The sequence below is a fragment of the Carassius auratus genome, chromosome 19, assembly GCF_003368295.1.
Source record: "Carassius auratus strain Wakin chromosome 19, ASM336829v1, whole genome shotgun sequence".
In the NCBI taxonomy this organism is placed as follows: Eukaryota; Metazoa; Chordata; class Actinopteri; order Cypriniformes; family Cyprinidae; genus Carassius; species Carassius auratus.
This window is the reverse complement of record NC_039261.1, coordinates 25931100-25958166: the sequence shown is the minus strand read 5'-3', so window position 1 is coordinate 25958166 and position 27067 is coordinate 25931100. Positions and strand designations below refer to the sequence as shown.

Below are 27067 nucleotides of genomic sequence, written 5' to 3'. Positions count from 1 at the left end.
AAAACCAATTTGGTAATTCCCATTACTTTTCTGCAGAGACCTATACTTGTTCAAATGCGTACTTTGGAGTGCGCGCATTTCACTTTAGGACAGCTTTGTATCTAGCTTATGTTCTGTCATTTATTCTCAGGTGGGTAGCCTACTTGTCATGTAATGTAAAACAAGTAGTTATGGGTAACTTTAACACTTAGGCTACAACAATGAGTCTCAATAAAATCGGATTTTGTGCTCTGACTATGTCTGGTAGTTTTCTGTGTATGCACAGCTTGCACCTGCTAGGAAGAAAATGCTTTGATTATGAAAACATTGAAGATGTTTTTGTGTAATGACCTATATACAGCCCTGAAATTTGTTTAATACAGCAGTGAGGTTGCGAATTGCACATAGACCGACACAGGACAAATATGTCGTCATCTGAGACAGCAGGGAGTAACCAGTGGTAAATTAAAGGGATACTCCATCCCAAAATGAATTTTTTTTCATTAAATCACTTATCAGTAGTTCAACCTTAACTGTGTAACAGTTGAACGCAAACTCTGTGTGCTATTCTGTGTCAGCTGCAACACAAGGATACATTTTCTACACATATTAATGCTTTGATTTGATTTTCTGACACAGAAGAGCGTAAACTGCCTGCGTTCAGCAACTATTCTCCAAAATAGTGCTACAGTGATGCAGCAAGACACAGAAAGACAGATTGTTGAATAAAGTCGTTATTTTTGTTTTCTTCGTGTACAAAAAGTATTCTCATCGCTTCATAATGTTACGGTTGAACCCCTGATGGCAGACGGACTATTCTGATGATGTCTTTCATACTTTTCTGGACCTTGACACTGTTATTTACTTGGTAGTCAATGGGACAGTATCAAGCCTCTTTGTTTTCATCCAAAATCTTTTCAATTGTTTTCCAAAGACGAATGAAGCTTTTACGGGTTCAGAATGACATGGGGATAAGTGATTAATGACAATTTTCATTTTGGGGTGGAGTATACCTTTAAGGAATTATGTTTACTTAATTATTCTGTAAACTGATATGTTATTGTGAATATTATTGTTACTTGTTTGTCATTGAGTTTCAAACTAAGTTTATAGCATTCTGTGCTAACAGAATTACCAGAAGCATGTGACATTCAAACCGCTGGGATGAACAAGAGCCAGCAGAAACATAATGGATATGTCTTTTATTTTGAACATCAAGTATATTCACTAGTGTAAGATTAGTTATCTAAAAATACAAAAGCACTGGTAAAGAGGAGAAATCATCTGCAATTATGATTTGTTTTGAGTGAAATCACATGCAATTTGATGAAACATTGGAAAAGACAGATATAGGCTATTAAAAAAAAAATACAACAATTTAAAGACATTTAAGTTTTTTTTTTCCGTATGATGTTCCGTATGAGGGGGCCCTGAAACCATGCCTTAAAACATGACAATTTATTAAGTTTGTAATGTCAAACTGAAATATATTTCTCAAAATGTAGGTTTAATGTGTATGTGGGTCAACATGAACATTATTGATAATTATGCATGATATAAGTCTCACTGGAATATAAGTCACTGCATGTTTAGGTGATAAAAAAATAAAAAAAATAAAAATGCGACTTAAATATCAGAAAATGTTTATGTAGAATATATTTTAATGAGCATAATTATGAAAATAACTGAAGGATACTGTATATCATTTGCTAAATGAACAAAGCCAACAAATGAAAATACAGGGATCGGTACTTTATATTGGTATCGACCTTGTTCATCAAAAAGTAGTATCAGTGCATCCCTATCAAAAACTAATTATTAAAAAAAGTTCCAAGGTATTTCCCTCTCTGTCTGGTTGTCCGTCATTGAGGTAGAAATTCCATTTGGAATTTCATGCCCAAAACCTGCAGGGAGAGGACATAATTATACAAAATATACTATACAATGATGATTAAAGGGTTAGTTCACTCAAAAATGAAAATTAGCCAACGATTTACTCACCCTCAAGGAATCCTAGGAATATATTAAGTCGCATCCAACAGGAGTTATATTTAAAATTGTCCTGGCTCCTCAAAGCTTTATAATGGCAGTGGACGGGTGTTTCTGTTCAACAGTCCACAAGAAGTCCAATAAAGCACATCAATCCATAATAAAAAGCTCCACATGATTCTGGGGGGGGGGGGGGGGTAAATAAAGGCGTCCTGTAGCAAATCGATGCGTTTTTATGAGAAAAAAATCCATATTTAAAACATAATAATCACGTTTTATTATGGATGGAAGTGCTTTATTGGACTTCTTTTGGACTGTTGAACGGAAACATCCGTCCACTGCCATTACAAAATATGAAATCAGGAAAATGTTAAATACAACTCTGACTGGGGATTCAACTGAAAGAAGAAGTTCATATAAACCTAGGATGCCTTGAGGGCGAGTAAATCATGGGCTTATTTTAATTTTTGGTTGAACTAACCCTTCAAACAAGGTGGTTTCTACAGAGTTGGGCATTTAATAAATGAAGATCACTGTTATTGGTGTTTAACACAATTACTAAAAGGAAAACAAATTAATCAAATAATTTTGAAGTGAGTTTAAAATCAAAATCAAGGAAATCCTTGTATGTATGTCAGGAGCTCATCCGTATCCTAAATATAGTCCCATGAGTGCATTCACATAACAACTAACATCTGCATCACTCACCTCCTTTTTTTCTCTTAGTTTCTTCCGACCAGCTGCGCATCTCAGATAATTTTTTATTTCAGTTTCACAGTGACCCCTGTTTACATTTCGGGCTAATGCAGCATCTGAAAGAAGAAAATTCATGACAGTTGAGTTAGAAATTCTCTAGTGTTTGTTGTACAGTATAGTGCCTCATAAATCACAGCTGTAAAGAGTATGTTCTTAAGGTCAAATTTATTCTTTAAATATATATTGTATTTCTACACCTTGGTTTTGATTTGAAAGTAAAGACAACTGCAGACAAAATGCAAACATTCTTGGTTTGTGGGGAGTGTTCATGCAGCGGTGTGTTTACCTCGGATCACATCTGTTAAAATAAGTTGAGAGAAGGCCTTTTTATCTCCTCTCCCCACCCAGTTGAACTGCACAACCAGATCATCTGTTAAGACTTGCTGCATAATATTCTTAACCACGTCCTTGGGAATAAAACCTCCAAGCCTTGACAAATATTTTACCTGTGAAGATTATTAAATTTTTTTTTTTTTAATTATTCCAATTAGTCAATCCTCACTTAAAATTGGTCAAATATTTTGTATAATGACATTAAACTGTACAGTTATAATGGTCTGCCTGGACTATTTTTCTTTAAAGAACCTTTAAGCTTTTCTAAGAAAGATAATAAAATAATTTTGATTACAATCAGAATTTCTTTATTTCTATATTTGGTAAAAATCTATCATCATGGAACAAGAGGAAAATTCCAGTACTGTTAGATTTTAATTATTATTTTAAATATATTTTGTGATAAGCAAATAAATGTAGTATGCCTTTAAATACTGTATAAATGCTGTGTTGTCTCACATATTTTTTGCATGTTGTTGTGTTCTTGAGCTCCATTTCAGTCCTGTCCACATCTTCAAAGGTTCTAAGAGGCAGTTTTAGGGTTTTTGAAGGCACAAATGTTCTACTGGGGCCTTCGGAAACTGTATTGTCTTTGAGTATTTTTTTTAACATGGAAGAGTTTTGCTGAACATTGCTCTTGACGTCTCTCATCATTTGAAGTATTTCAACCTTGTCTGTTGTGCAAAATGAGTTGTGCTATAAATACAAAAAAAGAGAAAATAAACTTCACATATTGATTATGTCAAAAGAGTGGACTCACCATCAGCTGACATTCTGGATGGAGATGCAGGTGTTTCTGGAGGAAGTGGTTGTAGCTGATTATTTGACATTCCTTGAGTGCTATCAAGTCCCTCTCTTTTTATTCCAGGTAATACAGTCTCTAATGGATATGACCTATATTAGAAAATAAACAATACTTTAAACAAAACAGTACAAATCAATAATTTTGCTCTTTAAATCTTTTGAAGAATTTTATTTTATTTTTTTTAACAAAATGTAAGTCTGTTACTTACCATTCTTCATATTCTTTGAGCCCCTCTTTTGCCTTCTCAAAAGTGCCTGCATTAAGATGAATATTGTATTATATTAAGAATAAGAATGTCTTATAAGACAGTACAAAATCCCAAATTAAACTGTTATTTTAAAGTAGTGACCATTACCATATTCTCCGAGAAAGATAATGCGTAGTTTCTCCCATGGTTTGCCTTCTGTTTCAGGGTAAAGTTTGTTCTGAACAGCTTCCATACACTTCTCTATGGATTTGAATGGAGGCCAGTAACAGTGTCTCTTGTCTAAGCTCAACCAATCTGATGGTACCACCATCAACTCATCTGAGTCTTGCAAGGTAACAACCGCATACATGACCTACCATGAGGGGGAAAAAAAGAGAGCAAAGAAAAGGAACATTTTTCCATCGCTAGACCAGTTGTTCCCAACACTGATCCTGGAGGCACCCCAACACTGCACATTTTGTATGACTCCTTTCTCTGACGCACCAATTTCAGGTCTTGAAGTCACTAATGATAAGCTGATTATCTGAATCAGGTGGTTTGATTTAAGTAGACATACTAAACGTGCAGGGTTGGGAACCACTGGTCTAGACCAGTCTTTTTTAACCTAAACTCATACTCAGAGTTTTCACTTAACCTCCTTTCTGAAATGGGCCCCTGTTGGGGTATGGGCATGTTCTTTTTGTTTCTTTCAAAAATCAACATTGTTTTGCAAAAAATAACTTGGTGATATATAACGTGATTATCATTAACTTAACCAATTATTATTGGATTAAATACTTGAGCACTGCATATTTTAAAGTAAAACAACATCACTGTTTTATGTCAGACTCATGAATTTAACGTACTCTGCAGTCAATGAAAATTCTACATTTTTGCCAAGCAATTGCTTATGAACTGTTTATAAATTTTTACAATTCCTTGATGGTGTTTATATCTGAAAACGCATCACCTTTCTGTAAAATTCTGTCATTGTTCTGTCACTGGCCATTCATATGATTCATGCAAATCCAAGAGTTGTTCTTTGTGTTGTTTGTTATAAATTTATCTGACTGTCTTCAGAAACGTTTTAACGGCATTACAGGAGTAACCAGAGAAAAGCTTTATTTCGGATTTTCCATAAGTGCCATCTTCTGTAAGATGGTGAATTTGCAATTCCATTAAAGGATTAGTCCACTTCCAGAACAAAAATTTACAGATAATTCTTTTTTTTTTTTTTTAGAAAACATTCCAGGATTTTCTACATAAAGTGCACTTCAATGGTTTAAATGCAGCTCCAAAGGGCTCTAAACAATCCAAGCCGAGGGAGAAGGTTCCTATCTAGCGAAACGATCTGTCATTGTCATAAATAAATATTTTTGACCACAAACGCTCGTCTTGTATAGCTCTGCGTACTGTGTGCGCTCCCGTTCAAAACAGTTAGGGTATGTCGAAAAACTCCCATCTCATTTCTCCTCCAACTTCAAAATCATTCTACATCTATATACATTTCTACATAAATAATTTACAGAAATTCTACATAAATAATTGATTAATTAATAAGACTTCCACTTTTTCCATTCTTCCACAAATTACACATAATCGACCTTTTCAAACGTATATTATAGTATGAAAAATTATATTGCCAAAAATTATAAACTGAAATCGGCATAAATGCCCTTGCGTCCAGAATAAAGGAGAACATCCCAATCGAGTGAAGGCATTTGTGGAAACTGTGGTTCATAATTATTGTGATCCAATATTTGCCTCGCATTTCAGGATGAAAAGACAAACATTTCAGATGAAGGATAATTCACATCTTACCTCCAAGACTGTGTTATGATCTGTATGACTTTATTATTTTTATTGTGAGTAACGTTATTAGGCTTATCATTATTGCTGATTACTGTTGTTGTGCTATGATATATAATATTTACCAATATATAATCAGAGGGGTATAGAAAAGTTTATGACAGTGTCCATTAAACAATAGAAACATACATAAATATGCATAGTATTTTTGTTACATTAATCAGCATTTAGCACGCCTTACTAAGGAAAGTACCTGAAGACATTACTAAATGATATTTAGACAGACTTGAAGTTCCAGATCTATACTTGTGCTCTTATTATTTTAGTTATTTAGCCTAACTAAAAATGTACAAACAATACACTTAACTCTTGTGAATTTATTTTGTTTTGTGCGAGCCGTCTCTTTAATACTGCAAGGTTTATCTACATGTTGCTGCTGATTGGACTAACATGTTTGTGTTTGCCACACCCACCAAACAAGAGAAAAGGAGAAAAGTGTCTATGGAGAAAACGCATCTCAAACACCGTTGTACTGCACACCGTTTCCAGGAAACATGTCGTTCACTCCGGAAACCGTAGCAAAACGGTGCACCGGTTTGAGCTTGAACTTGCCCCAGATGTATTTTTAAGGTCCAGCCCTTTATAATAAATGCTTTTGTAATTATATTACCCCTTGTGTGAATGTCTTTCTTGAATACAAATTCTAACTCGAGGATAAAGCTGAAGCTAAAATGTTAATGTTGAAATCTTGTTTGGATCAATTAGTAGTAGCGTAATATGTATGTCTATAGATTGTTTTGAAAAGTAAGTAAGGACCGAATGTATTTTAAGGTTACCTTTTATCTCTGTTAGGATGGTGCCTGTAGGACAGGACTCTGCCGTCGATTCCACTGTGACGTTGAGCAGAGAAGACGTCTGACGTAATATCTGATTCATCTTTGGGTGTGGACTTCTCAGGAAAGTGAAAGTGAAGAAAGGAAAACAGAAGTTTTCGCCTAAATGGAGTTAGTATTGATTATATACTGTATTAGGTTGTTTTGTTTTATTCCATAATACTGATAATAATAAAGCTTATTTTCAAAATAAAGTTAAATTACTGTGGCATTATTTTTGAGTTTTAGTCTGCCAGAATAATAGGTGTAAGTTTATGGTAATGCAAAAGAAGACATGCTAAGATCAAATTTAATTGAACGCATGTTAAGTGAAAACAAGTTGTTATTTGTAGATCTGTTTGCCCTGTAGGCCAAATGAAAATGTGGCAACCTGAGCTGGATGAATGTTTGTAGACCATCGGAGATCTTCATTATTGCATGGAAAGACTTCAGCTTTGTTATCATTCAGTTAACTCATGTTATATTTCTGGGTTAACTTACAAAGGATATGACCTCTAATTATATCTTCAGAACAAATATTACAAGTATTTATAGTTTTTCAGTATATTATTGACCCAATATATTAGTGAGTAATGGTTCAAATTTACAGAAATATTAGCTTTATTTGGGCTAGTTTTTATGCACATGAGTCCCTAGCAGTTGTGTATATGTGTGCCTCCAGATTTCCCTTGTTATTTTAATGTGTAGAAAAGCTAAATATATTTAAATAAATCCTTATTGTGAGTTATTTGGCACAAGTTCAGATTTATTTGAAGATGTTTAATTCACCAAACCACTTAGTCATTTCTACATATGCTGCAGGAAGAAGACTACAGTTTTTACCGTTTAATTTCAATACATTTAATATGCTCCCTTCCATCCCTTCAGAGGCAAACATTGTACAAAAGTGAGAAAAGTGTACATTTTGAGAACCAATGTATGTTTTGAAATGTTGTGCTAATAGAATGACTAACAGGTGTCAGTAGAACACTACTTCTATTTGTTAAACACTGAAACAGAAACTTGTCAATCCAATCTGTGTCAAAAACAGTTATTAAAAAATATATTTATAAATATATAATGCAAACACAGGGGGAAAAGTTCATACTTGCTCCATTGGCCAAACGAAAAAGCGATGCCAAAATAGTACAAATGTTAAATAGATAAATGAATAAATTTTTTTGAAGCCTAACCAACAGAATGAAATTGCCTAAGAATGCATAATTTTTATGCGTATATGCCACAGATTATGTGAAATGAAAGGAAATGAGGGTCAACTTAAAATGTCAATAACAATACACATTTTGACAAATAAAATGCTGTTTGAATTCACGCAGCAAAATGATCAAAAAAAGAGGAGAAATTCTATTAAGTTCTGATTTATTTTAAAGAAGTCATTATATCTTGAAATTGAAAAAGACAGCTTATGTAGAATCAAAGCTGTTTACACATTTAAAAAAACTATTGTTTGAATATTGAGGAAATCAGACAAACATGCTAAGGTGACTGCTGTGTAGACCTGAAAACATGTCCAATCATGCAGAAATATTACATCAAACACATTCTACAATATTTCATGATTTCTTGTCATCCTAAAAATAAAATTAAAAAATTACCTTTATATGGACACAATACCCAGTGGCAAATGGAATTATATGATAGATTATTAGTACATATTTATGTAGCTACATATATATATATATATATATATATATATATATATATATATATATATATATATATGAGTAGGTCTATGAGTAAATGATTCAAAACTCTGTCACACAAAAAAAGGCTGTCTTTCAACGGCTGACTGGATGGTGCTGTCAAGGCCTGTGTGAGATTCATTTTGAGAACATACAGGGGGAAAGAACAAACATATACGTAAAGTTGACTAAATAAAAACCTGCTATGGACAAGATCATTATTACACTAATTACAAATTGAAATATTATTTCTGTTTCTGACTTTTTCTTTTAGAAAATCATGCTCAAGCTGCATTATAATGTTTGTATATGTTTTGTATTTAATCTGCCGTTTTAAGTTGAAGGTTTAAGTGAATCAAATAACAAAAGTAAATAAATAAAATGAAAAACACAGTCAAATGACATTTGTCACTCACCTTCATACTCTCTAGGTCTCTTCTGACCAAGTCGATCAGCCTTGTAACCCATTTTCTGTAAATATTTTTTGATTTCAGTTTCGCAGTCTACCCAGTTAATTTTGTGCCTCAGAGCAGCATCTGAAAGAGGAAACTTGAAAAATGATTTCTCATTCTCAAGAACTGCATAGACCCTCGTACAGATGCAAATATGGTAAACATCTCAGGCCTTGAATTATTTCTTATGCTTACACTATTGAAGTTAGTGAATGTGAATAATAATAAATCCAAACATTCTTGGTACAGTATGTGGAAAGTGTTAATGCAGCGGTGTTTTTACCTCTGATCACATCTACTAAAATAAGCAGAAGGGTCTTTTATCTCCTCTCCCCTGCCAGTTGAACTCCTTAGCCAGATCATCTGTTATGACATTTTGCATTATGTTCTTAATTACATCCTTTTTTTCCAAAACCTCCAAGTCCTGATAGATACTTCACCTGCAAATATATTTTTTATATTATTATTATTATTAGTCTCTCCAGGTTGGTGCATTGGGTGGTCAAAAATTTTGTATAATGGGCAGTCATTATGGCAGTCTGTTCATAATGATGCAGATTAATAAATGCATTTTAACATTGTTAACAGGGAATTCAGTGGCAATTTGAAATGGCCTTTATTTAAAAAGAATATTAATAATTTAAGCAAAAAGCAGTAGTGTAGCCAGAAAAGAGACTCTGGGTGTGCATATGAAAATCTGAGTGTGCCACATTTATTGTCAGATTACTGTGCAAAATTATGGGATAGTATTTTTGTCACACTGCTTCCGTCCAACCATTCATATAGTGTTAATTTGCAGGTCGTGTCAAAATGTAGTTAATTGCTAAATGTAATAATTTTCTTCCAAATATGATAATTTTGAACTTTAGCCATTTCATTTTGTTTATTTTTCATTACAATTTATTCACTTTAAATAAATTATAATATATAATTATAGGATTAAACTGAATTGTAGTTGCTCAATATATATCCTTTTTTTCATGTTTTTGTAATGTCTGGGAAGCCAGAATGCGCATGCATCAACAGAAACATTTATTAGCTGAACCCTGTTTTTTTACGTGCCATTTATAGCAAGACATATTACAGATGAAATTACAGATGCTTTGTCAGATTTAAGATGAAGCGCGTGCCGAACCGTGTGTGGTGAACCGAACGGTTTGTTTTTTTTTATTTCAGCAAACCGTGCCATCCCTATTACCTCAATGATCAATCAATTACAGGCCTAAAACAATCATGCCCGAGCAGACGGATATTAGCACATCTCATCACATCGGCACAAGCGTCTAAATCAGTTGTATGGTCTGGTTTTCAGTCTAAAACAGTTGTGTCAAGTATAATTGTCTCGTCTGTTTCGGGAGGTGCGCGCGCAGTCAGCGGAGGCTCGCACCTCCCAACTAGCACCGGAGGCTCGCACCTTTTTTTCTCAGATTTTGAAAAATCTTCGCGATCGACTTAAAATGCTTCCAAGATAGACTTGTCGACCGCGATCGACGGGTTGGTGACTCCAGATATAGCGACCAACTTTTTTTGAGCAAGCATTGATTATGCGTGACACAGTCTCAATTTGTGGGAGGCATGTATTGGGCTCAAACGCTGTGCGCGCACGCGCTACGCGGGACGGGTGATCAACCTACCTGGCACACCCGTCTAGAGTGTGTCCACCTTTGTGTGTGGGTCCATGTACATGCTGAATCGACAGGTAAAAAAAAGCCTCAAGTCCAAATATTCATTTATCACCAATTAACTGTTTGACAAACACTTCCTGCTTCGATGTCCAGATCTGAATTTAAAAAAATCGTCGTGAACAGGCTCCGAAGTGCCGATCTGAATCAACCGAGTCGCGAACATGCTCCGAAGTGCCGATCTGAATCAACCGAGTCGCGAACAGGCTCCGAAGTGCCGATCTGAATCAACCGAGTCGCGAACATGCTCCGAAGTCCCGATCTGAATCAACCGAGTCGCGAACAGGCTCCGAAGTGCCGATCTGAATCAACCGAGTCGCGAACATGCTCCGAAGTCCCGATCTGAATCAACCGAGTCGCGAACAGGCTCCGAAGTGCCGATCTGAATCAACCGAGTCGCGAACATGCTCCGAAGTGCCGATCTGAATCAACCGAGTCGCGAACAGGCTCCGAGGTGCCGATCTGAATCAACCGAGTCGCGAACATGCTCCGAAGTCCCGATCTGAATCAACCGAGTCGCGAACAGGCTCCGAGGTGCCGATCTGAATCAACCGAGTCGCGAACAGGCTACGAAGTGCCGATCTGAATCAACCGAGTCGCGAACAGGCTCCGAAGTGCCGATCTGAATCAACCGAGTCGCTAACAGGCTCCGAAGTGCCGATCTGAATCAACCGAGTCGCGAACAGGCTCCGAAGTGCCGATCTGAATCAACCGAGTCGCGAACAGGCTCCGAAGTGCCGATCTGAATCAACCGAGTCGCGAACAGGCTCCGAAGTGCCGATCTGAATAAACCGAGTCGCGAACAGGCTCCGAAGTGCCGATCTGAATCAACCGAGTCGCGAACAGGCTCCGAAGTGCCGATCTGAATCAACCGAGTCGCGAACATGCTCCGAAGTGCCGATCTGAATCATCCGAGTCGCGAACATGCTCCGAAGTGCCGATCTGAACCAACCGAGTCGCGAACAGGCTCCGAAGTGCCGATCTGAATCAACCGAGTCGCGAACAGGCTCCGAAGTGCCGATCTGAATCAACCGAGTCGCTAACAGGTTCCGAAGTGCCGATCTGAATCAACCGAGTCGCGAACATGCTCCGAAGTGCCGATCTGAATCAACCGAGTCGCGAACATGCTCCAAAGTGCCGATCTGAATCATCCGAGTCGCGAACATGCTCCGAAGTGCCGATCTGAACCAACCGAGTCGCGAACAGGCTCCGAAGTGCCGATCTGAATCAACCAATAAACATTTTTTATTGAGACTATAAAAAATAATTCTGCATCTATTTTTAGGTGTGCCAGCCTGGCACACCCGTGGCTACGCCACTGAAATAAAGTACTAACAAATTTGTTAAATATTTATTGAAAATAAATGTATGCACCTATACTGTTCTTCGCGATAAAATATTATTAACTATTAGACTAAAGAAGGCTTTAAAATTCAAATATGATAATATCATGGAAAAGTTACCTTGTATGAATGATGTCTCTGAGAAATCTGACAATTCAGTTTCCATTTACAAGTAAAGCAAAGAATAAGACCTTGGATCTTAGACCTAATACACCTATGGGTGTGGACTTCTTGTTCAGTGACAAATTGTTTACTAATTCATTGCTAAATCCTGAACTTTAGTCTCACAAAATAATAGTAACGTTTCCGAGACAATTAGAGTGAAAGCACATGAAGTGAAAACAAAGCTTTGCTGTTAGCCCTGTATAGGCCAAATGTTTGCATATCAGACAAAGTCTGTTATCAGTCAAGGACCTGATTTTACATTTTCTGAGAACAAATGCCTTCTGAAACCTCAATTTCTTCAGGACAAGGGTTACGTTTTTATGATCAAGACCATTTATCAATGAATAATTATTAACATTTCAACAGTATTTGGATTAGGTACATTGTGAACATCAGCAGCAGTAATTTTGATGTTGACTCACATAACATTCACATTTACGCTGTAAATACATCAAGAATTTAGAAATATATGTTTCAGGAAGACCTTTCCAATTACATTCCAGTCTATCCTATAAACTAATCAAACGTATTCAGGTTTTTGAAAATTAGACAGTTAAGTTTTTAAATGTAATTTATATCTCTTGCTGTAAAACCATTATAATAAGAACAACAAATTAGTATAAAGTTTGTATATCATGCAATCCTATAATAAAACCCCAAATTCAGAAATGCTCTGAAACTAAAGAAAGCATTAGCTGAAAATGTGTTACACTTGTTGCACAATACAGTAATTATGTTTTTTTTGTTTTTTGTTTTTTGTGCTGTTTCTCTTGCTTGATGAGCTTCAGTCCAGATGATCTAGAAGTCCCTCCAGCTCTTCAATCTCTCTGGAAACATCTAGAAAGGACATATAACAAGATATTACATGAGGCAATGACCGAGATTATTATTCAATATCCTACTTCAGATTGTAAAAGTCTGTTTGTTTAAAGCGGTCATATGATGTTTATGTTGTGTATTTGGTGTAATGCAGTTTAAGGTTAAAAAACACATTAGTTTCCACATTGTAGTACATTACTGTTGCTCCTCTATGCCCTGCCTTTCTGAAACACATCGTTTTTTACAAAGCTTGTTCTGAAAAGCAAGGTGAATGCTGATTGGTCATCTATCCAGTGAATTGTGATTGGCTGAATACCTCAAGCATGTGATGGAAATGTTATGCCCCTTACCATATTGTGGTACCGTCTCCCAGAAGAATGAGAAAAACAATAAAACCCATAACAAACTAGGACTGACGAAGCTAATATCGTCAGCTTTTGGAAAGGCCAAACAAAGTAGTTCTGCTTTCACAATGAAACACACATCATCTCCAAACCTTTGTGCCAGCGGCAACAACGAGAATAAAAGTTCTGCCTTCTTTCTTTGTGTAAACATCTGGGCAGTGTTATGCAAATCTTCCAACATTGTGACGTAGAGATGTGGGGGAGTGTTTAAACAAGTCGTTTAAAGGAGGGCATGGCAGAGTCTTAACTTTTATAAAGACTTTAGTCTTTGCAACTTTACAGATCTTCTTTATGCACCAAGAGCTTGTAACACTCCAAAGAGAAAGGAAACATTTAAAACACATCATATGACCCCTTTAAAATTATTTCTGTGGTGAAATAGGATGACATTCTTACCCATCCGTGTCTTTTTGTTGTTTTGTGATTCTGAGCGTTCTATTGCTTTCTCTAGTTCTTTTTCAAGAGTACTTTTTATGTCCAGCTTTACAAAGAAACAAGAGAAGATTCCATTTGTCTTCAGTCATTGTAGCTGAATATATGACCATCTTAATGAATGTGAGACCAGTACCTTTAAGTTATTGAACTTTTTAAGAACTTCCATTTTTGCTTTTTCGAACATGTCTCCTTTTTTCTGATCGACTGTGTTTATTAACAGGTCTTGCATTTTCTTCTTGGATCCTATTCCTCTCACAGCTGCAGCTTCTACAATAAACAACACTCCGTATTCATTCGTTCATTCTCTTTCTCATAAAGACACAATCAGAACAAGGAAATAAATCGATTCCTGGATCTGTGTTGCATGAAAAAAATGTATTTTGTGTCATGCAGGGTGGCTTTTTTATTAATTAAAATAAATTGTGATAAATTGTAACTCTTAAATTCTAGCTTACGCCGATAGCATGAAGCCATTTCATGCACAATTGTTATTTGTATTGATGTGTAGATGTCCTTTTTCTTGTCAACAATGTCTCTGCTGAGTGCAGCCTTCAGTTTGGTTTCCTTTCAAAATGGGGAAAAACACAAAAAAAATCTGTCCATTAAAAGTTTGTTTGGTGTGTTTTAGTGCTACTGCTTTATAATAAAAAAAACAGCCTGCTTAATTATAAGGAATGAGGATTCACATAGACTTCAACAGAAGACAGACATCAAGGTTTAGGGCCAGAGTGTGACCCATTAATGTCTCCAAAAGGACAGCTGAACTCACCTCGATTATAATGAAATCCTGAATGTAATGAAGTATGTCAGATCTGGTGTAAGCAGAGTCACTCTGGATGATACTGAACTTGTCAATCTGTTCCTGCACTGACGTCCCTGTTTTTCCAGTCACACTGCAGCCAAAAGAAATCCATTGGCAGTTTATTTTAAAAACATTTTACAGAACATAGTTGTAATTCTTGATATATAATCCGAGAATTGCTGAAAGGGAATAGTGATGGGAAAGGCCAACCCGATCTCACGGCAATTCGTACATTTTTCACAAGGTGGCTTATTCGTACGAATTCGCACGACCACACTCATACAAATTCATACGATTGTTGCCAAATCGTACGTATTTTACAAGTTGCACAATTCGTATGAATTTGTAAGAATGACCTACACCTAACCCCGCCCCTAAACCGTCACTGGGGTCGTATAAAATCGTACGAGTGAGGTCGTACAAATTCGTACTAATAAGCCACCTCGTAAAATACGTACGAATTGGTCGTGAGATAGCGTTGGAAAGGCTAAATTCCCAAAAACACAATGTTTGCTTTATATTGCTATCATCTAACCTATGTTTGCGAAGTTAACAAAATATTCAGACCAGAAAGGACTTGGGAGGTGAACAAATCATTTCTTTTTGTGCTTTACAAATAATTTATTTTGTCCTTTACAAAGTGTATGCTACTGGCCTAAATGACCCATCACTAGAAGGAAAACCAGTACAAACCCACTCATATTTTTTGGGTCCTGCATAGATGCCATTTGTGACAAACATAAGTAAATAATCAAAATAAGCTGCCACAACAAAACTACACTCAGTCTATATCTTTCTTGGCATAGTCGCATTTGCTGGTTTACTGTTCTATATGTAAAGTTGGTCCAGGTTTACAAGCCGTGCTACTGTTTTTAATCCAATTTAATGTTAATAATAAAAAAAAAAAATAACAATATAAATAACAACAACGTTATTTTAAAAACTTGATCATGTAACTGTAAATAGTTTGCTGGATTTTATTCTAAACTACACAAATGGAATAAGAAAACAGAACTTACGGAAAAATCTTACAGAAATCATCATAAATGTTTTTGTGCAAATGTTTGGCCAATGATTTGTTCAGGTCTAGAACTACATCCCAATTCTTTGACCAATAGCATCCGTAGTTCTTGCACAAAGCTCCAAGGATTTTATGGAACCCTCTTCCATCTTTATTCTGAGTAATAAAAAAAAAAAAAAAACATTTAAGTGTTAAAAGGAAGGATAGTAATTATTAAAACGGTGCAAAAAATTTGAATCACACTCACAGATGCTATCAATTTCTTTGTGGAGGCAACACATGAGTTCACTGATTCTTCCACTCCCTTTGAGAGATGCTGCTCCAGATCTTTATAAATGCTTCTAAAATATTTGTCCAGTTCAATTAGTGACTCCTTTAGGTTGTTCTTAAATTCGTTGACTTTCATTTCAATCTAAACACATGCATACAACAGCAATGAATTACAGAATAATAAACAGTGGCAGCATTGGGAAGACTCACTAATTCTAATTCTGACTGTACCATTTTCTCTTTTTCGTTATCCAGCTGGCCGCTTTGGATCAAGGACAAAACTCCCTTTGCTTTATTGACATAATCTCTGGTCAATTCTATATTAATGGTCTTGTTAAAATTCATCAGATCATCCTGCAGCTTTGGAATTTCTATAAATAAACAAGCATGTGATTTGGGCTCATTTGATCAGTGCTTATAAAATATTTTTAACTTGCGCTTAAAAATATGCATGCAACCATTTTACAAGTTTATTTATTTTCTCATGAATTAATAAAGTGGTAAAATGAAAGAAACAGAAAGAGCAGGCACGTGCACAGGTAGGGCTCAACCTGTGCAGAGCACATGCCCTTACACTCCGAAGTGCCCTTTTTTTGGTGGTGTTTTTTTTTTTTTTCTTTTTTTTTTTAATCAATGCTATTGGTCACCCTTTACGTCTGTCTGTCTGTTTTACAAATATTTAGCAAATGAAAGTTCTTAAAACGAGCTTGTGTAAATCTTTTTCGATCCTCAAACTGTCAGTAAGCTGATAACTCCACCCCCTCTATATTCATTGAATCAACTGAAGTTCCACAGCAGCCGCACAGTAGACACCAGCTGAGCTGAACAAAGTTTTGCGAAGGGTAAATAAATATCTTGTTGTTTGAATAAGTACTACTAAACACTATGTCTATAAAGGCTCATATTTTATTTATTTGATGTCTGACTGACTCACTGACTGAGACATGTGGGACGTCGCCTGAGAGACAGGGCTAGCATTTGCCATCTAGTCATAGCCAACACTTAAATAGCCTGTGCAGATAGTAGCATTTCATCTTTAATAAAATGCTATTTTGGCCAAATGCATTTTACCACAGGAAAAACTGAGCGCTCCGTCTATATAGCTACAAAAACTAATTTGTAACCTAGAAGAAAATGTAATGTGATCCCCGCAGCGTCAGGCGCCGTCGCCGTTTTAATGACGGACAGAAAAACAATAACATTTGCACACATTCGCTGGTCAAAAACGATAAATTGATAAGTAATACAACAACATATAATTTGTTTTTACCATCGGAAAATCATAACAGGTGCGCCCCCCGCGCTGTTTCGTACTGGAACTTACACAAAGCGACGAGTGATCCTCGTCACCTGATAATAAATTTCTTTTTTGATTTATGATTGCTGATACACTTAATTTATTAACATTTAGGCTAATCATGTTATGGTATACTCTCCGCTCGTCCTCACATGTATAAAATGTTGTAAAACATTGTTTTACTACAGTAATTTAGTAGTAACAAAAAAAAAAAAAATTAAAAATTACAGAAGATCACTGAAATCTTTATATTTTATCATGCAGAATGTAATTCATGATTCATTCCAAGGCTTCATTTATTTGATCCAAAATACAGCAAAATCAGTAATATTGTGTAATATTTTTACAATTTTAAATAACTGTTTTCTATTTGAATATTTTAAAATGTAATTTATTTTTGTGATCAAAGCTGAATTTTCAGCATCATTACTCCAGTTCAGTACTCTTCAGTGTCACATGATCCTTCAGAAATGCTTTTCACTGCAACTGTACTTTTCACTATTTTTATTTATTTTTTCATTGCTGGCTTATTTTAGGGAAAGTGTAGTGAATAAGAGACCTTAAAGAGACCAACATCCCTGGTCCACCACAGTATCAAATTTTTGCCAGATACATGGCTCACAGAAGGTTGCTGTTGTATTAGGTTTAAAGAAGCCCTTAAAACCCTGTTTATCTATATTATCTAATTATCTAATATTATTATTATGGTCGTTATTAATCGTGAATAAATCTAAAGCTTTTGAGACTATTATTTTGTGTTACTACTGAATTTGTCATGAAGATGTGACCATTTCTTCCTTTTATGCAGGCTTACTAAATAATCTTGATATATAAAGGGGGGGGGGGTGCCCTTTTTCAGTTTCAGCACATGCCCCTCAAAAGGTCTGTGCACGGCCCTGAGAAAGAGGATAGTTTACCTGTTTCACTTGATTCCAGATTTAAATTGTGGTCAAAGAATGCATTGGAACTCACAGTAAAAACTTGAAACTGACTGTCGGTGTTGAATATTTTCTAAAAAGAAACAAAAATGTTTCACATTATTTTGATGGTAAATTTGAACACATTCTGTTAAGAACTCTGAGAGTTAGTAGACATTTAGGTTCATTGTTACTTATTGTCAACAATGTTAAAATGAATGGTAATAAAGAAGATTAGGCAAAAATTAATACCTTGATTTCAGAATTTTCAAACTTTTCTTTGACCCTTGTCTTGGCATGGTTATTTCTATGAAGTATGCATGTTTTTTTCTGATCCTAATTAAAAACAAAACAAAGAAACACACACATATATGAATATATACGTGTATATATTGTAGGTCTATTGTAAAATCAGATTTATGGGTTGATTATGTATTATACAGATTCTCCTCTTCATCTCGGTAGGTTATTATATTCATTCAATTGCATTTACGGTGATATGAGCTCTCACTAACATTAGTAAAAGTAAAACAGTACAAACGTACAGGGGAAATTGACAGCTAAATTAAGTACTGCACAATGAAAACAAAGGGGCCATACTACAGAAACATTTTACCAACCTTGTCTTCTGGGATTTGGTCTCTTGGAAGCCGTACAGATCTAAAAAAAAAATGAATATTAAAAAGTTGTGAAGTGTTGCATGCTTACTAGATAACTACTACACTCTACAAAATGGTAAAAAAAAAAAACTGTATAAATGCTACAGTAAAAACCTGTTAAAGGATTTACAGTAAATTCCCCTACTATATACGGTGAAAAACTGTATTGGACTTTACATGTATTTTAGAGTATATGTAATGACTCAGAATTAGACCACTTCCCAGCCCTTAGTTTTCTATAGCATTCACAAAAAACCTTATATATTCTCCTGGATTTATATCATCAGTCTTCGTACAGATGAAGTTAATGCTTTTGCATTTTCCTCCTGGTCCCAGTTCTTCAATGCAGTGCTTCAATATCCCCCAGGGGTCTCTGTCAGTGATCGCTCGATTGATGGCGCTTACAATCCACACTGAAGAGCACTCTCTCAGTTTCTACAGGATTTCAAATAAGACATATGGTTTATACTGTCACAATAGATTTATTGTGTGGTTCTATGTATATGATACAATGTTTCTTTGAAAAGAGTGTTAAAATAGATTTACAGTTTTCCACAGGTCATCTCTAATCTTATTGCAGTCTCCAGTACCAGGAAGATCAAGAAGTACAATGTTCTCCAGGAGTCCGTGACAGTCTGGTATCTTGATTGTGACGCTCTTCACAAGCGGCCAGTACCAGCCACCAGAACTTGTCTGACTGTGTTGTATGAAGCTTGCAACTTCGTTGGTAAATTCAGAGAGCTGTTGAGATAAAATGTTTTACTTTGCTGAAAAGCAAATTAGCAATGAATTATGCATTTAATGCTAAATAATGAACAGTCTCAAGAAACTTACATCACTGCTTGAGATTATTTTCTTACTGATAGACAAAAATGGTTCAATCTTAGCAAATGTTTCATCATTCTGGAGCTCTTCTAATGTTTTCTTGTCTGCATCATCTCCATACAGCGCAGTGATCTTTTCTGCAGCCATTTCAATCAAGTCCTCGTTCCTTTCCTCACTTTCATCTTTTATATCTTTGAAAACATCTTTAAGCTCATTCTCCCACTCCTGCAGAGGTACAAAACACACGGTATAGAGAAAAATAAGACTTGGTTCAGTTCTTTCCGGTCTGGTTTATTTACATATTTAACCACCTTTTACTTCAACGCAGAAATAAGCTATTGGTGAGACTTCTGGTTCATTAACTGCTATAGGGAAATAACGAGAAGGATAACAACGTGCAGTAAATGGTAAAACTGTTTGCATTACAAATTAGTGTGCTCATAATTTAGATAATACATTCAAATAATATGGAGACCCATCAATTTGCGATTTCAAGCAGCAAAATTAGTTGTTTTGTATGGCTAAAACCAGCTTCCGGTCTCATCATGGACATGGATTAGACCGGAAGCTTGACCCATAAAATTTACAAATGGGAATTTACTCTTATGGGAAGAAAAACGTGGATAAAGAACTCTCATTAAAGGCATGCTAGGACAAATGAAGAAACCTCCTTAGAGAAGAGCTCGATCTCTGCTGTGTAGTTGGAGTCATCCAGATTGGCTTCCACCTGTGTAACAACAGCTGTACAGGCACCAAAACAACCAGAGGGTAAAAAATACAGTTTCCCCAAGATTGCACTTAAAAGGGAGCTCTTTCCTTCTCCTGATTTTCCAAAAACCCCTATGGTTGCCTTCTTCCTGCTGCCTTTATCGTTTAGGTCTGAGCTTTTAGTGACTCTTTGTAGAATTTGCCTTGCATTCTCTATGATCATATCTGTGTACAACAAAGAAGAGAGTTACAGTGGGCTTGACAATGGGTGTGCCTGCATACACATACACACACACACACACACACACTGAGCAACATAAGTAAGAGGTGTTTAATTCTATTATAGTATATGTTTTACCAGTGCATGGTATCCCTTACGAAAGGAAAATATATTTACCAATATATTACTTAATAATATTGCGATATATTGTAATATATTATGTTCCCTTTTTATTTTCTAATATATTATATATATATATATATATATATATATATATATATATATATATATATATATATATATATTATATAATATATTGCAAAATATAAAAATGATTGCCGCTTTTAATATATTGCAATATATTGGAAATAAATAAATATAAAATCCCATATATAAGAATATGCGCCTAATATATTACATGATATTTTCCAATATACTGCAATATATTTTTGTTTCATAAGGGATGTAGTTCTAATAAATAGTGTTCAGTCATATAGCATTTATGGCTCAGGTGCTTGACTCAAAATGGTACACATGGCCATCTGTCCAGGGTGTTTTTTTGTTATGTTTTTCGACCATGGCCTGAGAGACTGGGATATGCTCCATCCTCATGATACTACATATGATAAACCATTTGGAAAATGGATGGATGTGATATGACCTTTCTAAGTTAGTGTGTATCTCTAAATTCTGCAGACCTTTTATAGGCAACTAACTGATTAATACTAGTACAGATTAGAGGTGGACAGATTCAGATTTTACTCACTTGTTGTCAGTTTTGTCTCTATACTCGAGTCAGATGAGTCATGATCTCGTTTTCTTTTAGTACCTAACAGAGAATTCATCCCACTCATTATTTGTCCTTAATCACAGACTGTACAATGATATTTAATTTGCATACCTTGGCTAGCCATTGTAGGATCGATTGGAAGTCCTGTAGGGGAAAGAACATATTAGAGATGTTATATTTTTTCTTATCAATCTTTTAAGAACACGTCTATTCGGATTATAACAAAACGAACCGTCTCACTATCAGAGCAAGTTCTAGATTGTGACGGTACAGGACGCAGTGGAGGTGTATGGTCATGGAAGAAGAGTCAAGATTGGACTTTTTTGCTGTTCCAGCTCATCCTTAATATGAATTAAATGTATAATGTGTTATGTGTTTTGGGAGTGATCATGACAGCAGCAAAATCTTTTGTTATTCACCCCTTTGGAAGGGTCTCCATTACGTCGTCTAGATTTCTTACCAGAATAGTAGTCAACGTTAAAGAAGTGTTGACAATATATTAAAAAGTTCAATATTCAAAAATTGCCGCCAGAAGAAGCCTTACGTCATCCTTGGTTGTGAAATGCCTCTCATTTTGAATGAGACGTGAGCGCATTAACGAAGCAGAATCGTTTTCAATGATTAAAGCCTTACGTTTAATCTCTTCCTCACATAAATATATCATATGGCTTCAGAAGTCTTGAAACGCAACATGACTTGTTTGTAAGACATTTATACTGCTGCATTGTGGTCAGTTTTAGAAATAAATACCTGTGACCTATATTTTTATTTACCCGTTACGTGTTTTATTGTTCAGAAGTGGGTAAATTTAGGGTAGAGGTGGGATTAGGTGCTCCGAATAAAGTTTACATTTCTATAAAGTGATTTCCATTTTTTAACAAATGCATTATTTTTTCTGAACAACAACTGACGCTCATTGACCTAGCATTAACCATTCACTGTTAACAAAATTATAATGTTAAATTAGATTTAAACTCATTTCGAATGGATTAGAGTATGTGACCCGTTAAAAAGTATCTATTTGTTTTCTTCTGAGGTTTAGTGCATGTGCAAATAACAGCACAAACAACAGAACATAAGGATTCACACACACATCGTCACATCACACACCTGCAGCGCTGTTAAAGAAGGGAAAAAAAGAATAAAATACCATATTTATATAAGGAATAAAATAAGTAGGTCGACACATAATATGTTTTACATAAATAATTAAAACATTAACAAAACCAGTGCAGTTTGCCCTTAGGGCAAGTCATATATTTTTCATTGGCTCAAGTTAAAATAGACATGAATCATCACTTTAATATTTTTTTAATTGGATGAATCAAGCATCTTTTTCAGTGTTATTTGTCTGAGGGCAAAAATTGGCGATTCAAAAGTGAAAGTAAATCATTCAGGTCTGTTAGGTAAATTAACATATACCTAGATAAAATGGCCTTTTTTTTCTACGTGCAACTTTAAGTTTTATTTTTACTTCTGTGTAGAAACCCATTAAAAGGAACGGTTCATCAAAAAAAAAAAATCGCTGAAAATGTACTCACCGTCAGACCATCCAAGATACGGAAAAGTAGACTATATCTTTCTTTTACTGTCTATGGTTCTACCAGGAAGGCTAATTTAAAATCATGCAAAACTATAAGCTCCGGCCAATCACAGCTTGACACTGAGTAGGGGAGACCAGGGAGTGTTGGAACCAGACTGTATAGTACTAACCGCGTTGATGCTTCGAAGCTTTTGACACAGTGCTCTACCCCGCCATCTGGTGGTCAATACCAATTCATACAACTGTATCATTTAGATGTTTTGCTCATTGGGATGTCATTGTAAGGTTTTGTCGTCTATTAATAAGTATGTGTGTCATAGCAAGGCGGCATGTGTGTGTGCAGTGATAGAGTTTGCCAAATTTATTGTATTTTGCACAATACAATGACAAGACTATTTTCACTTGCATCAAACTTGTCTTTTGACATGAATAGAATGTTTAATTCGCCAATAAATTTTTTATTGCACCAATTTTGTCTTCCTTACAAAAAGAACACTAACATTTGTGGAAGTTGTGGCCTAGTGGTTAGAGAGTTTGACTCCTAACTCTAAGGTTGTGAGTCCGAGTCTTGGGCCGGCAGTATCACGACTGATGTGTCCTTGAGCAAGGCACTGAACCCCCAAATGCTCCCTGGGTGCTACAGCATAAATGGAGGCCCACTGTTCTGGGTGTGTGTTCACTGCTGTGTGTGTGAACTTTGGATGGGTTAAATGCAGAGCATGAATTCAGAGTATGGGTCATACTTGGCTGTAAGTCACGTCACTTTCAAACATGCACATTGTTAAGAACAAATGCATTTATTGCATTTACATTTTTTGGAATTGTTAAAACACTAAATCCTAATCTCCGAAACAAATTCTTAAACTAATTTGTTGAAGAAATTTTTAAATTTAAATGTGTGCATTTAGCAGACGCTTTCATCCAAAGCGACTTACATACAGGCTAACATTTTTTACCCAACAAAAAAAATCCTCTTTCTGCTAAACCTTAAAAACATTCAGGCAGTTAGACTATTTGCGAATCGAATGCGCTCTTTTTGCAAAACTCTAAACACATTGGGTCTCATTCATGAAACATTCGTAAATATACGAGTAAATATCTGAGTGATTTGCGCGTAAAGAGAACTTCCCGAAAACTCTTCTCCTGATTCACAAAAACTTCGTAAACGTCAGATGTGATAGTGAAATGTGTGTGTGTGTTAATGAATTCCAATCAGTCGTAAATGGGACGCGCGTGCACGCTCACTCTCAATTACCATAAATCACGCCCATTAAATCCGACTGACAACTATATATGAGCATCATATTATGACACCAAACGAAGGATTTCAACATGTCTTCTCAAAAGCGACTGAAAAAGAAACATTTCTCAGCTGCAGAAATTGAAGTTTTATTATCAGAAGTTCATTCAAAACGCCACATTTTATTTTCAAGCATACTAGTGGCGTATCAGGTCCTAAAAAAGGAAGTTTGGAAGCATATTACAGATCCTATTACTGGCTCTCATAATAAAAGTTAAAAGAAAAACCGTATGTAATTAATATATATAATATTTTTTTTCAAAATGCTGTGTAAATATGTACCCGATTAAGGTGAATTAAAATGCAGCCGTATTAATGAGCAAAACGTTCAGACGTTAAACGCACTATATTTACGCGTGGGAGCAGGTGTAGATTTCTTTCGTACCAACTAACATTTGGAAAATAGGAACGTTTTAATGAATCCGAAAATTTACGCCAAAACCACTTTACACGCGATTTACACAAAAATTCGTTCTGCTCGTGTTTCATGAATGAGACCCATACTCTTTCACTGAAGTAGTTTTAGTCTTTGGTTCTTTTGTGATGATTTTGGCTCACATTTAACAAAAACCCACCAACTCACTATCTCAACAAATTAGAAAACTTCATAAGACCAATAAAAAAAAAAAAAAAAACATTTTTAGTGATTTGTTGGCCTTCTGTAAAGTATGATAATTTACTGTACATGTACTCAATACTTGGTAGGGGCTCCTTTTGCTTTAATTACTGCCTCAATACGGCATGGAATGGAGGTGATCGGTTTGTGGCATTGTTGACGTGGTCTGGAAGCCCAGGATTCTTCGACAGTGGCCTTCAGCTCATCTGCATTGTTTGGTTTCTTTGTTTCTCATTTTCCTCTAGATAATACCTCATAAATTCTCTCTGGGCTCCAGGTCTGGACAGTTTGCTGGCCAGACAAGCACACTAACACTATGGTTATTTAACCAACTGTTGGTGCTTTTGGTAGTGTGGGCAGGTGCCAAATCCTGCTGGAAAATGAAATCAGCGTCTTCAAAAAGTTGGTCAGCAGAAGGAAGCATGAAGTTCTTCAAGATTTCTTGGTAAACGGTTGCAGTGACTTTGGTTTACAAAAAACACAATGGACCAACACCAGCAGATGACATTGCACCACAAATCATCACAGACTGTAGAAATTTAACACTAGACTTCAAGCAACTTGGGCTATCAGCTTCTCCACCTTTCCTCCAGACTCTAGGACCTTGGTTTCCAAATGAAATACAAAACTTGCTCTCACCTGAAAAGAGGACTTTGGACCAATGGCCAACAGTCCAGTTCTCCTTCTCTTGAGCCCAGGTAAGACGCCTCAGGATTGTCTTAAAAAGAGGAAAACAACAACTGTATAGCCAAATTCCTTGACACGTCTTGTGTGGTGTGGTGGCTCTTGATGGCTTGACCCCAGCCTCAGTTCATTCCTTGTGAAGTTCACTCAAATTCTTGAAATGATTTTGCTTGAGCCTCTCAGAAGGCTGCAGTTCTCTCTGTTGGTTGTGCATCTTTTTCTTCCACTCAACCTTCTATTAACATTAATCACTCTGTGAACAGCCAGCTTCTTTAGCAATGAATGTTTGTGACTTACCCTCCGTGTGAAGGATGCCAATGATTGTCTTCTGGACAACTGTCAGATCAGCAGTCTTCCCCATGATTGTGTAGCAGAGTGAACCAAACTGAGAGACCATTTTGAGGGCTCAGAAAACCTTTGCAGGTGTTTTGAGTTGATTAGCTAATTAGTACTTATATTACCTGGTACTTCTTCAGTTTCCTAAACCCCTCTGATAATTTGCTAGCTTTCTTTTCTCCTCAAGCTCATATTATATTTTTTCTTTTATCCATCTTTCCATTATTTTGCATAAATTAGATTTTAAGGCTATTGGTCTATAGCTGGTGGACAGATCCTTTCTAAGCTTCCTTATCAGAATTATGGCTTCTTCCCATGTTTTAGCTCCTCCAAATACTCTATTATACCGCTGCAGCTACTTCAGTAGCGTACTTTTGACCATGCTCTCTGCCTTTTCCCTATTCGGTACTGATGTTCCTTCTTCTGTTACTATAACTGGGTATTCCCATTCCCTTCTTTCTCCTGTTTTCTCTCCTTCCTGTTTGTACTCGTTGGAATAGAACCCTCTGCTGCCGTAATAATTGTTGATGTAATATGATTATTTCATCTATATCTTCAGATAAATCAGTCATTGTTAGCTTCCTCACTCAGTTTCTGAAACTTGTCCCAATCTGCTTTTGCTAATATCCATTTTGGATTTCTACCACTTGGGTCTTATTTCCTCTCTTTCTCCAATTGAACAAACGACTGGGTAATGATCATTGCCTACTGTATCATTTGTCCAAACTTCCCAGTTACTAACACCAGCTAGAGAGTTAAGATACTAAGGTAAGGTCTATTGCTGATTCCTTCCCCATATTTATATTTATTCTTGTAGCACTATACCATCATTTATAAAGACTTAATTCCTATCCTCCATCAACTCTTAAATCACCCTTCCATTTAAGTCAGTATGACAGATACTATTTCCTTCTAATGTTGCTGAATTCATCATTAACTCTTCACCTGAACAGTTTATGTTTTTGTATGGGGTATCATTGTAATCCTTGGCCATAAAAACATAGATACAAATAATTTGGTTCATGTTTGGTTCAGGAGATATGGCACAAAATACACCATTTGGTTAAAATAGTCATAGTAAAATGATCGCCATGGCAACCATGAGGTTTCTGAAACCATTTCTGAAAATGTTTAGGGCCGCAAACTATACAAGTGCTATACAAGTTGTTTTTATGGAAAAGTGAACATTATTTTCATATATCACCTGAACTAAATAGAGATTTTAGGCCAACAAGATTTCACTGTCAATGGGGCTTGGAAATATACCATCTAAGTATATTAACCTTATGTTGCAATCCAAAAGTCTGACATTTTCTATGCATGTGCCAGACGTCAGATTCATTTGC

At 35.8% G+C, this 27067-nt stretch overlaps 2 protein-coding genes across 4 annotated transcripts; both read right to left on the bottom strand.

The window, feature by feature from the left end:
• Positions 1 to 1587: 1587 nt before the first annotated feature.
• LOC113119987 (uncharacterized) lies at positions 1588 to 6798 on the bottom strand. Of its 2 annotated transcripts, XM_026289781.1 has the most exons (8): positions 6695 to 6798; positions 4218 to 4422; positions 4071 to 4116; positions 3818 to 3951; positions 3517 to 3731; positions 3011 to 3170; positions 2677 to 2780; positions 1588 to 1883 (listed from the first exon to the last, which is right to left on the bottom strand). In XM_026289781.1, exons 2-8 carry the CDS (start codon positions 4417 to 4419, stop codon positions 1842 to 1844), a joined length of 903 nt encoding a protein of 300 aa, XP_026145566.1. In that variant the 5' UTR covers positions 4420 to 4422; positions 6695 to 6798; the 3' UTR covers positions 1588 to 1841. The 2 variants fall into 2 exon arrangements, with proteins under 2 accessions (XP_026145566.1, XP_026145567.1); XM_026289782.1 differs by lacking the exons at positions 3011 to 3170; positions 3517 to 3731.
• A 6029-nt stretch (positions 6799 to 12827) lies between these two features.
• Positions 12828 to 22869, bottom strand: LOC113119985 (nuclear GTPase SLIP-GC-like). 2 transcript variants are annotated; one of them, XM_026289778.1, is made up of 18 exons: positions 22784 to 22869; positions 21354 to 21386; positions 21219 to 21281; positions 20192 to 20457; positions 19534 to 19749; positions 19246 to 19440; positions 18956 to 19134; positions 18661 to 18700; positions 18293 to 18376; positions 18041 to 18134; positions 16058 to 16197; positions 15804 to 15968; positions 15555 to 15712; positions 14503 to 14626; positions 14189 to 14297; positions 13867 to 14000; positions 13695 to 13779; positions 12828 to 12912 (listed from the first exon to the last, which is right to left on the bottom strand). In XM_026289778.1, the coding sequence occupies exons 2-18, from the start codon at positions 21364 to 21366 to the stop codon at positions 12860 to 12862; spliced, it is 2118 nt and encodes a 705-aa protein (XP_026145563.1). In that variant the 5' UTR covers positions 21367 to 21386; positions 22784 to 22869; the 3' UTR covers positions 12828 to 12859. The 2 variants fall into 2 exon arrangements, with proteins under 2 accessions (XP_026145563.1, XP_026145564.1); XM_026289779.1 differs by having other exon boundaries at positions 18661 to 18682.
• Between the last annotated feature and the right edge of the window lie 4198 nt (positions 22870 to 27067).